This window comes from Capra hircus, chromosome 11 (genome assembly GCF_001704415.2).
Source record: "Capra hircus breed San Clemente chromosome 11, ASM170441v1, whole genome shotgun sequence".
NCBI lineage: Eukaryota > Metazoa > Chordata > Mammalia > Artiodactyla > Bovidae > Capra > Capra hircus.
The window spans coordinates 97,603,392-97,616,823 of NC_030818.1; the positions used below are offsets into that span (position 1 = coordinate 97,603,392).

General features: G+C 42.6%; 1 protein-coding gene across 4 annotated transcripts in view; it reads left to right on the top strand.

Annotated features, from left to right (window-relative positions):
- The window catches only part of GARNL3 (GTPase activating Rap/RanGAP domain like 3), a 166,335-nt gene that overhangs the window by 79,388 nt on the left and 73,515 nt on the right, over positions 1-13,432 (top strand). For all 4 annotated transcript variants that reach the window (XM_018055802.1, XM_018055804.1, XM_013967919.2 and 1 more), the window contains one exon: positions 13,221-13,320. In XM_018055802.1, coding sequence (XP_017911291.1) covers positions 13,221-13,320 — 100 coding nt within the window. The remainder of the gene's footprint in view (positions 1-13,220; positions 13,321-13,432) is intronic.

Consider the following 13,432-nt stretch of genomic DNA (forward strand, 5'->3'; position numbering starts at 1 on the left):
AATAAAACCAGGGAGACACAGGAAGATGGTCTGCCAGAATGGGGCCAAAGACAAATTCACATAATCCTTTGTGAATGGTCCCCAGAACCCCAGCTCTTCCCCTTTCCTGGACTGGTCAGCTTGGCACTGCCACGTGAGCAATGTCGAGGTCCAGGAAAGAGGCAAAAATGACTGTGATTACAAAATGTCATCTTTATTCAGAGGACAGCAGGAAAGGAGACCATCCCTGTCTGCCACTGCCTGGGCCCTAGCCCTCTTCCTGGGCTCTGCTGGTCATCTGTGCCATAGGCCACAGGGCCTTGCTTCACTGGCCTTTCTCTGTTAAAACTTCCATTGCCGAACTCCCCTGGTGGTCCAGTAAAGAATCCACCCGCCAATACTAGAGACCCGGGTTGCATCCCTTGCCTAGGAAGATCCCACATGCCTAGGAGCAACTAAGTCCATGTGCCACAACTACTTGAGACCACCTGTGCTTTGCAACAAGAGCAGCCTCTTCAATGAGAAGCCTGTGCAGAGCCATGAAGAGTGGCCCCTGCTTGCCGCAGCTAGAGAAAGCCCGCGTTCAGCAACAAAGACCCAACGCAGCCAAAAACAAATAAATCTTCCACTGTCTGCTCCATCCCTAAGTGCCTACCCCCAGAACTGCAGAGTGCTAAGCCCCCCAGCTTTTTCTTCTTTGCTGCCTTTCTGAGAGGTAGCCCACTGCAGTGTTTCGGCAGCCCCAGCTTTGGCATCAGGCAGGCCTGGGTCCACATGCCAGCTCCCCCGTCTCCTAGTTGTGTGACCCTAGGCGAGTAACCAGCCTTTCTGAGCCCAGATTCTTCATGTGGGGGAAGGAAACAGTCTTGGGATTGTTGAGAGGATTCGGCGAGCTGAGCTTGTAAAGCCATTAGCACTCTGCCCAAGAGTTCGGTGAGTGAGAGCTATAGTAGTAATCATGGTTGTTGTCGATCCCATAAATAGTGCTGGGTGGCCAGCCTTGCCCTCCTGACTACCTCCTTAATCATGTTTTTGGTGATGGGCTATGAATTTAACTTGAAAGTCACAGCATTCAGGAAGTTGTTGCTCATCTTCACTTTTGCCTTATCTTAGCAAAGCCCTTCACCCAGATGTGGTACCTTCCCTTTGCTGGGAAGGGGTAGTCCCCACTTGGACTGAACCTCCAAGTAGCTGCCCACATACTTCTTGTCCAGAATGATGTCAGTTGACCTGCAGAGAAGAAAGAACTCCCAGGGAAATTTGCTTCTGAAGCTTGGAAACAGCCATCGCCTGATGGTCCTGCTCATGAGACAAGACAAGCCACCAAGGGTGTCCCAGGAGCTAAGTCGGGAGAAGAAGCATCAAGTGCTCTTTATCCAGTGCTCAGAAATCTAGTGGCCACCACACCGAGTATCTACTTGGAGAACTTAAGTCCCGGAAACCCCACAGCACATCTTTCTGCTTCCAACATTTTACAGAACTTCAGCCCAGCCTGAAATGAACAAACTGCACTGGCTTGCCCCATCAGACATACACACATCTTTGGCCTCTGCCGAGACCAGTGTCCAGAGGAAATCCATACCTCCCCAGAAAGACCTAAATGGAGCCTTCGTGTGGTCCTAAGATCGCCACATACTTTGGTTATCAAACACTCCTCACTTGGCCCTGTCTCTTGGCCATGCCTCACACTAGAGGACAAGGTCAGGAACTGGAACTCACCTATGGTGGATCATGGGCAGCAGTAGTTCTAGAGTCAGGCTGCTTGGGTTCAAATCCTGCCGCACAATTCACCAGTAGTACAGCCTTGGGTGGTTCACTTAACATCCTTGAAACCGTTTGGTGGAGTTACTGATTTAATAAATCCTTGTCGTCTGTTGTGTTTAAAACATAGTCCCTTCTCGGATTGCTTCTGTGGGAAGTACGATACCAAGGCTCAGCTATCGTCTTACGTTTTGTTTCCACCAAAGCCATGAGCATGAGTGCTCTGTTGGAGCCCCTTGGCTGGTTTTATATGACCACAGGCCAGCCTTCCTGTAATTTGCAGCTCCATCCTGTATCACCTGGGTGGTTTAAAAAGTCTCAAGCTGGTCTTCAGTTAAAAGCGCTGGACAGTGCTAGCACCCTGCCTGATAAAATATCATGGAGGAACCTGAGACTCAGGTTCTGAGTTTGTTAAAGCAATTAGTGCTTTAAAAGGCTCAGTACAGCTGTCTGAAGTTTTTCAATCTGGTGAACAAATTACAAGCAATTTCACTATTGAGTCATTTTCCTCTTATTATTACAATTTAAGAGTTCTCGATACAGTATGGATACTAGACCTTTATCAGATATAAGATTTGCCAAAATTTCCTCTCATTCTGTAGGTTGTCTTTTCACTCTCTTGATTGTATCCTTTGAAACATAAAAGTGTCTTAATTTGATAACATCTAGTTCATCTATTTTTTGTATTGTTGCTTGCGCTTTTCGTGTTGTATCTAAGAAACCATTACCTATTCTACAGTTTTTTTGGTCACTTTTTATAGTTTGCTCTTCCCTTCAGTTAATGTCAAATTTGTTTTTTATTTCTTTAAACATAGTATAATGGTTTTATTATCTATGGCTGATAATTCCCATATGAGGTTTTTGATGACCCTCTGTCTGTTAGATTTTTCTCCTGGCATACGCTCATGGTGTACTATTTCTCTTTGTGCTTGGCTGCCTAATTGTGTGCTGTTTGTTGTTCTTGAAGATGACTTTTTAGGAATAATGGAAGGCATAGGATGAGTTGCTCCTTGGTAGGGCGTGTGATACTGCAATTCATTAATAAGAAATATATCATTTGGTCCTTGAACTTCTTCCTGGCACAGAGCTCCTGAAACCCTTGGGATTTTCTAGTGAGGGTGATCATGATGTCTTTAGGAAAGCCCCTAAGTTTCCTAAGGATAGGGGCTAGTCACTAGAGGAATAAGCCACGTGATTAGAGGGTTAGAACTTTCAGTTCAACCCCAACCTTCTAGGAGGGGAGAGGGGCTAGAGATTGAGCTGAATCACCAATGACTAATAATTTAATCAGTTCTGCCTATGTGATGCAGCCTCCATAAAACCCCAAAAGGACAGGATTTGGAGAGCTTGTGGATGCATGAACACATGGAGATTCCAGAAGAGGTGCATGCTCAGAGAGCATGGATGCTCCACACCTGCCCCCACATACACATACCTTGTCCTATGCATCTCTTCCATCTGGCGGCTCCTGAGTTATATTCTTTTATAATAAACCAGCAATCTAGGTAGTAAAGTGTTTCTCTGAGGTCTGTGCTCTAGCAAATTAATCAAACCCAAGGGGAGAGTCATCAGAACCTTCAACCTACAGCCAGTTAATCCGAAGCACAGGTGACAACCGGGATCTGCAGTTTGCATCTGAAGTTCCAGATAAGAAGCAGTCTTGTGGGACTGATCCCTTAACCTGCGGGATCCAACCCCATCTCTAGGCAGACAGTGTCAGAAGTGAGTTGAATTACAACTGGTAAAGAATCCACCTGCAATGCGGGAGACTTGGGTTCAATCCCTGGGTTGAGAAGATCCCCTGGAAAAGGGAAAGGCTACCCACTCCAGTTTTCTGGCCTGGAGAATTCCATGGACTTATGTATAGCCCATGGGTTTGCAAAGAGTCAGACACGACTGAGCAACTTTCACTTTCAAAAAGAACCCAGGCCATGTGGGGAAAAACCACATATTAGAATCACTCTCAGAATCAGAGGAAGGGTTTGGTTTTGCTTTTGCCAGACACCTTGAAATTAAATTCCTAGCTCGAGACTTTTAAGCCACTCAAGTAATACAGAATGGAGCTGCGGGTTTACATGAAGCCTGGCTTGTGGTCTCAGCACCCCAGAGACACTCCACTCAGCACAGTGGCAGGCTTCCTTGAAGTCTTTGGGAAAGAGGTGGTCCTTTCTGGTTCATTCTTTTTTAAAAAATGGTTCTTTTTTAAAAATATGTATTTGTTTATTTGGCTGCGTCCCCTAAGACTTGCTCTCCACTGCTGTCGACTCCATCACAGACTCTTGGCAGATCAGCACAGTCCGTGGACCATACCTTCCTGCTCCAGAGTTCATCTAAGCCCATCCCCAGCCCAAGGCATGAATCCGTGCGACAGCTTTGTGAACAGTCAACTCATCTGTCCCTGCCTGAATATATACTATCTCCAGGAATGGAAACTTGATCTCTTCTTGATAGGTTTTTGTTCTCTTTGGATACCAACCAGTTCCGACACCAACTAAGTCGAGCCTCCTACAGTTCAGTTCAATTCTAACCCTGACAACCCAGAGCTAGCATCAGACTTCATGGGTTTCAGGCTCAGTTCCACTGGCTGCCCTCACTTCAGACACCAGTGTCAAGTATTGGGTCCCCACACATCCATCTGACTTGGCTACTAAGTTAGAGGTTCCCATAACACCCTCCTCATGTTCAGTAATTCACTGAAGTGACTCTCAGAACTCAGGAAAGCACTTTACTTACCATGCCCATTCATTAGAAAGGATACAACTTGGGAACAGCCAAACGGGAGAGATTCAGAGGGCAGGGGATGGGGGTTGGGGCATAGAGCTCCTGTCCCTCTTTGGGTCCACATCGTCCCAGCGCCTTGATGTCACACCAGCCCAGAAACTCACTTAGGTGGGATTGATTAAATCATTGGCCATTGTTGATTAACTCGATCTCCAGCCCCTCTCCCCTCCCCAAAGGTTGTGGCTCAGACGGTAAAGCGTCTGTCTACAATGCAGGAGACCTGGGTTCGAGCCCTAGGTTGGGAAGATCCCCTGGAGAAGGAAATGGCAATCCACTCCAGTAATGTGCCTGGAAAATCCCACGGACAGAGGAGCCCGGTACGCTATAGTTTATGGGGTCGCAAAGAGGTGGACATGACTGAGCAACTTCACTTCACTTCACTTCCAGCCCCTCTCCCCTCCCCAAAGGTTGCAGGGTAGGGCTGGAAGTTCCAAGCTTCTGATCAAGCTTGGTCTTTCGAGCCACCAGCCCCTCCTGAAGCTGCTGGGGGCCCACCAAGGGTTGCCTCATCTGGACAAAAGATGCCCCTGTCACGTTTATTACTCAGGAAGTTCCAAGGGCTTTGGGAGCTCTGTGCCAGGAACCAAAGACCAAATATATATTTCCCATTGCACCACAACTCTAAATTCATTCTGTTTTTCGGCATGTCTCATTGCTAGAAAGTTCTTTCTATTGAACAGCGTCCATCCGTCTGTATTTTCCACTCAGAGTTTCTATTTATGGTTTCTGGAGCCTGTAGTGTAAGGCTGAGCCTTCTTCCACATGACAGGCTTTCCAGCATTCCAGGACATCTGCTGTTTTCTCCTAAGATGTGGACTCAGTTCCACTTATCATCACCCTTGCCACTGCTCCTTGGCGCATGAGAGGAGCATGTTAATAGATCTTTTAGGTGGAAGTGCTCAGGAATGAACAGCTAGCTCCAGGCTCGCCCCACACCACCACGGAGGCTGACTCCTCCTCTTCCTTGCTATGCACATGCTCCTCTTTTCACGAAGCCTGAGGACTCATTAGACACCTACACTATACTAACCCCACCCCCACCCCTACCCCAGTCTTTTCCATGTGTGCTGTTATTTCTCTGTGAGACAACTTCATGGTGCAGTGGAGACATATTGGAGTCAAACAAACCTGAGTTCAGACCTCAGCTCCACCACTTACCAGATAAGGATTCAAGGTTGCTGAGCCTCTATCTCCTACTGGATTAAAAAAAAGAGAGAGAGAATTGCTACTTTAGAGCACCTGGCCTTCTCCACCATGTACTTGTGCAATTTGTGTTTGTACCTAAGTGTAGGATTTTACAGTTGTCCAGGCTGAATTTAATCTTATTCATGTGTCCCATAATTGCTAATTGTCAATTTTTTTTTTGACATCTTGATCTGTCATCTGTTAGCCAATAGGCTAACCTCCCTGAGAATCTTGTATTACCTTCAGATGTGCTTATCCTGCCATCTGCGTACTCATTCAGGTTATTAATTAAAATGAATTTGACCCTCAGGTAGATCACTGGAGACCTCCCTTACAGCTCACTTGTGTGTAGCAATTAGTATATGATGAATCAGGGGGACAGCCTTTCAGCTTTTTACAGCTATCTTCCTTAGCATGGGAATGGTTCTCTTACGTACTGCTGTTGTTTTAGTCACTAAGTCGTGTCAGACTCTTTTGGGACCCTGTGGACTGCAGTTTACCAGGCTCCTCTGTTCATGGGATTACATACTGTTGGGGGACATGTAAATGAGTACAATCCTTTGGGAAGGCAATTAGTAATTATTAAAGATACATATACTGAAACTTCCCTGGTGGTCCAGTGATTAAAACTCTGCACTGCCAATGCAGTGGGTGTGAACTGGATCCCTGGTTGGGGAATTGGGATCCCACATGCCATGCAGCATGGCCAAAATATAAAAGAAAAGAAAAAGAAAAAATTCATATGCCATCTGGTCAGCAGTTCTGCTGCTAGGATGTGCCTTGAAGCATTGTTTTAAAATGGGAAAGAAATAACCAGGAAACAACCTCAGTAGAGGAATGATTTTGAAAATCATGATACATTTATACAATGGAATGCTTAGTAGCTGTTAGAATGAGGTAGAGGTAAATGTAATACCGTAGGAAAATGTTTACCATACAGCGCTAGACTTAAAGGCAAACTCCAGAATGGTTTGTTTGATATCATCCCATTTCCTTAAAAACAAACAAAAAAGGTAAACATGCTTGCTAATATGCAAGAAAATTTCCAAAGGGACACCTTAGAATTTAATAGTAATTGCTTCTGGAGTGGAAATGGGAAGTCAGGGAAGAAGTTAGAGGACCTTAACTTTTTACTTTAGGCCCTTTTATGTTTACATAGGTTTTACATCTATACTCAACTGAAGTGTTTAATTTTTTTAAAAAGCTATGTAGTTGTTAAAAAGAACAAGGTAGATCTGTAGGTGCTGACAGGAATCTAAGATTTTTTCTTAGGAAAAAAGGTTCAGTGTAGTATCTATAATACTGCCCCATTTATGAAAGCAGATTATGTGTGTCTATGTACATATGTATGTATGTGAGTGTATGCGCATATGTATAAACACATTTTTGTAAATGCATAAAAAGACCTGAAACTATCCAAGCCAATCTGATGACACAGTTATTATAGGGAAAGAAAGTAGATTAGGACATGGGGGTTGGGAGAAAGAAAGGATTTTAATTTTATGTGATTTCACTTTCTTCAACCAACTTATATTTATATTTGCAGGTCGACATTTTTTAATTTATTATTTTAAAGATCCACCTTTTTATTGCCAGTGTTCTTTTGCAATTTAGCCTAGAAAGTGAGGGAAAGTCAGTTTTAAAACATTCGCTCATTAATTAAACTCACTCTAGAAAGGACTCTGAAAAATGATGGGCATCATATGAAACTATGGCTCTCATTTGTAGTTGGAGTGCTTGTGTTATGTGGACTCCCTGCTTAAAGTCAAATATTAGAGAGCATTCAGATAAAACGGGGTATTACACATGGATTTTGATTAAGTTCTCCTCACAGTATCTTGGCCATATACAGTCATCGTCCTTCACTTCCCACAAGTATATGTGGTTAAACAAAACAAGGATCACAACAAGGAGCTTTTGTGAACTTTGGAATCTAATGCAGAAATGATTCAGTCTCAAGACTCATTCAACCCTGTGGAGGTGTTCAGGCAAGTCTGCAGTATAGAAGAATTTGAGTTAATTACTCCACAATACCTTCTAGCAAATGATTATCTAAAAAGGGATACAATTAGTATGGGTATTTGCAATGTTAAAGTTTAGCTGTCTGATAAATGTATTCATCGGAATATTTCCTCCTAACTTTCTTTTTGATTGATATCAAGTAAATAATGTTTCATTGTCACCTTGAAGTGCTGTAGGATTTTCTGTATCTTTGGAATCTTCTCTAAAATTTAGGTCATAGTTAAAATTTATTGTAAAACTAAAACAACAGTCGGGTACTACTACACCCATTCCAGGGCGGTGATGGCAAAGAATCTGCCTGCCAGTGCAGGAGACACAAGAGACGTGGGTTTGACCCCTGGGTCGGGAACATCCCCTGGAGGAAAGCATGGCAACCCGCTCCAGTATTCTTGCCTGGGGAATCCATGGACAGAGGAGCCTGGCAAGCTACAGTTCGTAGAGTCACAAAGAGTCGGACATGACTGAAGCGACGTAGCAGGCACACATGCACACCCACTCTAAAACCACTAAAATTTAAAGCACTGAACTGCTCAGAGTTGATCAGAGAACGTGGAACAACTGGAACTCTTCTATTTATTGCTAATTGTGTAAATTGGTGCCTTCCTCTTGGAGACTGTTGATAATATCTACTCAAACTGAATGTCTGTATCCCCTTGGTCCCAGGATGTACACCCAACAGAAAAGAGAGTTCACTGTGGCTTTATTATTTTCTGTGTGTGAGTTTTATTTATTTTTTAATTTGGCCACACCATGTGGCACATGCAGGATCTTTAGTTCCCTGACCAGGGATCAAACCTGTGGCCCCTGCACTGGAAGCACAGAGTCCTAACCACTAGACCACCAGGGAAGTCCCGATCATGGCTTTATTCTTAATTACCAAAAACTGGAAAATATTCATATGTCCATCAACTGGAAAGTAAATACATGAATTTTGGAGTTCATACGTGGACTGCTGTGTAGCAGTGAGGAATGAGCTACTGCTTCACGGATAAAGTGAATGTCACACACATAAGGTCTAAGAACAAAGGACCTGACTCAAATGAATACAGATGATATGATTTCATTTCCATGAAGTTCAAGAGTAAGTAAAACTAGTCTATGGTGATAAAAGTCACAATAGTGCTTACCTTTCAGAGTGTGATTGAGTGTTGACTGGGAAAATGCATGAAGGAACCTTCTAGGATACTGAAAAGGTTCTCTGTCTTGATCAGGTAGTTACAAAAGGTATATGTGCATGCGTGCTCATTTGCTTCTGTCCTGTCCAACTCTTTGAGACCCCATGTACTGTAGCCCACCAGACTCCCCTGTCCATGAGATTTTCCAGGCAAGGATACTGGAGTGGGTTGCCATGCCCTCCTCCAGGGGATCTTCCTGACCCAGAAATTAGATCCACATCTCTTGCATCTCCTGCATTGGCAGGCAGTTTCTTTACCACTAATGCCAACTTCGAAGCCCACAAGGATATGTGTGTGTGTGTGTGTATATATATATGTGTGTGTGTGTGTGTACACACACACACATATATAGACTGCTGCTGCTAAGTCACTTCAGTCGTGCCCGACTCTGTGCGACCCCATAGACGGACGCCCACCAGGCTCCCCCGTCCCTGGGATTCTCCAGGCAAGAGTACTGGAGTGAGGTGCCATTGCCTTCTGCGATATATATATATATATTTGAACATCATTTCACTCTACACTGAAGAGTTGTGCACTTTCCTGTCTATTGCTGCTGCTTATCAGGTATTGGAACTGGTTTTCAGAGTCTTTTTTCTGGGATCCTGAGCAGAGGGATTTTTTTGTTTTCTGCTTAGCCTCCATTTCTTTTGTCAGTTCCTGCGTGTTTTCTTGTCTTTACACCTCATAATATGTGCTTTTAACAAGGGACAGGAAGTATCTTGCTCTGTGAGACTCACAACTTTTTGGGTGTTGGGTTTTTCCCCAGTTTAGTTTAGTATTCTGTGAAGATGGAAGTTAAATAGGTATCTTTTTGATCATTAAAAAAAGAACACTTGATTGACAGTTTGTACTCAATAGAGGTTTGGGATATGACACCGGCCAGAGTCCCATCTCTCACTCCCAGGAGCATGCTGCCTCTTGCCTCACCTGCATTATTCCACTCCGCTGGTGCCAACACTCAGAGCACTAGGAGGCAAGTCTGCAGATTCAGGGCTGCAGAAGGTCTAGAGTTGGAGGACATTTTCTACCTTCTGCCTTTGAACCCCCTTCTCAGAATAATATTTCTTTTATGCCTGAAACAAGATACATGGAATTACAAAGGAAAACAGTTGTATTGAAATAGTTATCAAAATTACTTTTAAACCTAATTTATAATACTGTAATATACATGCTTTTCAATGAATACATTAACAAATTCAGCAGCAGATCTCATAACTGTTGTAATTTTGAGCAGGGAATGGCATCAACAGTATTTTGAGATATCTGCACTCACTGGGATGAGTTCTGAAAGTATCTGTGATTTTTCCCTTTTTTTTTTTTGGTGACATGGTTATCAAGCAGAAGGTTTTCCTTCTACTTTTATTTTTTGCATATGTTCATTATTGAATGAAATGCTGAATTTTAGTTGAAAGCTAGGGAAAAGAAAGATTTTTTTTTCCCCAACCAAGCTCATGCTCCCTCTGGGTTCTGTTAGAACCCTTGGTATAGAGCATTGATTCTCAATGCCCATAAGAAATCACTGGGGATGCTGAAGAAGCTCTCTGAGCCATGCAAGTGTTGGAGGTTCCAGAGGCTTAAGTGTCCTGGTGACTGAAGAGTCTCCTCTCCAGGCTCTGCTGATGCTTTCTAGGATCCAGGGCCTTGGAATCATGACACCACACACTGTGGGTCTGACGGTGTAAGGCTAGTTGCCTTAGCTGGACCCCACCGATGTCTGGTCAGATGATGCCTGAGGCTGGCTGCTGGACTCAGGTGATGTCATAGCTGCCTGCTACATGGTGGCACAGTGAAGAGAGCTGTGGACCAGGAGAACTGCCTGTGGTTTAGGGTTATAAAACGAATAACTGTTGACAATGAATCAGCCAGAGATTCTATGAGGAACAAAATCCAATTATATGCTCTTCTTGAATCACACCAGAAGGTCAAAACTGAGAGGCAACATTTTGGGCAGGTGATCAACATTACTGTCACCAATGAGAAACAGATGGACATCCTGAAATCTGATCCGCTGAGAAGGACAATCCTTGCTTATGTTGTAGTCCAACCAAGCATGCATCACCTGAATCTAATCATAGAGAAACATCATACAAACCCCAAATGAGGAGTGCTTTATTAAAAAAAAAAAAAGAAAAATAAGACGTATGTGTGTGCTGCATTCTTCAGAAATGTCAGTGTCATAAATGACAAAGAAAACCTATGGAAAAGTTCCAGATTAAAGGAGTCTAAAGAGACATGACAATCAAATGAAAGTGCTTCAAGCAACAGTGTTGAGTCAATTGACAAAACTGGAGTACAGATGGTAGATTAAAGGATTATATCAAGGCTACATTTACAATTGTTGATAAAGCCGTATCGTGGGTTATGTAAAAAGATCTTCTTCTTGGGAAATACACATTGAGGTATTTAAGAATAAAGGGCTATTATTTATGCAACTTAGTCTTAAATGATTCAGAAAAATGTGTGTGTGTGTGTGTGTGTGTGTGTGTGTAGAGGGAGAGAAAGTAGTGAACAAGTGGGTAATTGGGTAAAATGTTAGCAGTAGGTAAATCTGGTAAAGGGCAGACAGATGCTTTTTGCACTCTTCTTATTCTTGCAGTTTTTATATAAGTTTAAAATTATTGCCAAATAGAAAGTTATATATATGGGTGTGGATGTGTGTGTGTGCTCAATTATGCCTGATTTTTTGCAACCCCATGAAATATAGCCTACCAGGCTCCCCTGTCTATGGAATTTTCCAGGCAAGAATACTGGAGTAGGTTGCCATTTCCTACTCCAGGGGATATTTCCTACCCAGAGATCAAACCCACATCTCTTGTGTCTCCTACATTACCAAGCGTATTCTTTACCAACTGGCACACCTGGGTGTAAAGATATATATGTGTGTGTGTGTGTGTGTGTGTGTGTGTGTGTGTGTGTGTGTGTGTGTGTGTGAAATTTTAGCCTACTTTTTACCCCTTGATAGATTAAAAAGGCAAAACATTAAATAAAGCATGCAGAAGATGATGTAATGGTTAAGATTTTTAAAAAGAAAAAATTCTGACATTGGATTTGATTTCTGTTTCAGCTCCACTGCTTATTATCTCTGCCACCTTAGGCAACATACTTAGCCTCTCTAAGCCTCAATTTCCTTGTCTGAAAGTAGGGGGCTAAAATCAACTCTGTTTCATGAGTTGGTGGAGACACTATGGAGGTGATGTTTGTAAAGTGTGTGGCCTAGGACCTGGCATGTAGAGCTCTTTTCCGTGAATATCAGTATTTCCAGAACAGTGAGCAAGACAGAAAGCATCCTGACTTACATTATAAAGTAATGTAACCCTGAAGGCATGCCAGAAATACATACAGAAAAGAAACCTATAGATTCATCTAATAAATATGATACATAGCCGTTTAAAAAAATCTAGCAGTAACTGTATCAGAAGAATACCTAGAAGGGTGTATTCCAGAAATCTAAGAATGATTAGTATCAGAAGAGCCATTAGGGTAATTCATTACATTGCTGTGATTTTTCTCATTTAACCTATTTGCTCAATCATTGCCCCAAAAAAGCTTTCAATAAAATTCAATATCCATTTCTCAGAAAAGACTCTTTATAAACTTGGAATTGAAGGGAACTTCTTCTGCATGATAAAGAAAGCACCACTGACCACAAATGTCTAGTAAATCTCTGGAGACATGTCAGAATGAGAAAAGAATCTGCCAGTAGTCTGGCACATGGTGCAACAGAGATGTCAGTGGAGTTTCAAACTGTACATTCAGTATGATTCCATTTTGGTAAGAAAATGTTGGGAAAAAATTAGAAGGAACTATATCAAGTCAATCATAATGATTATTTTTGGACAAATTATTCAGATTATTCACTATGTTTATCCACATTTTCCATATCAATTGAGTTACTTGTGATAATTTTTTTAAATGTTACAAAAAATATGAACACAGATAAGATGCCAGGATGTTTTCCAGGTGAAATGTGCCTATTACAGGGGTAACAATCAGAAGGGCCTGCCTCTAGGGGGCACCAGCTTCCAGATATCCTGGAAGCTTCGTACCAGAAAGGAAAAATCTTTCAATTCAAGTTATATTTAAGTTAGAAGTTGCCTAGCTCACTGGTTCACCTGGTGTTTTTTCCTCCACCCCAAGGACTTCCAGAAAATTTATATTATATGGGTTTAGACTGGGTGTCTTTTCTAATAAGGACATGTGGTTACAGCCCTGTTCGTAAGCTTTTAACAGTGACTTTTCTGCTTCTTTGGCATCTGGTTCATTGCTACCTTGCTTACTTTCTAAATCTCTTAATGACATAACTTTGTTCCATTACAGAACGCAACTGCTCTGCCAGGTACTTGGCGAAGGACAGACGTGCACTTAGAGAACCCAGAATACCACACCAGATGGTATTTCAAGTATTTTTTAGGACAAGGTAATTATGCCATTCCAGTGGTTGGGAAGAAAGGATATTCAGAATGAAAATTAGTGTCAGTGTAATTTCTGGTACCCTGTATATGTGAAACTTATTGGATTAGAGGATACTG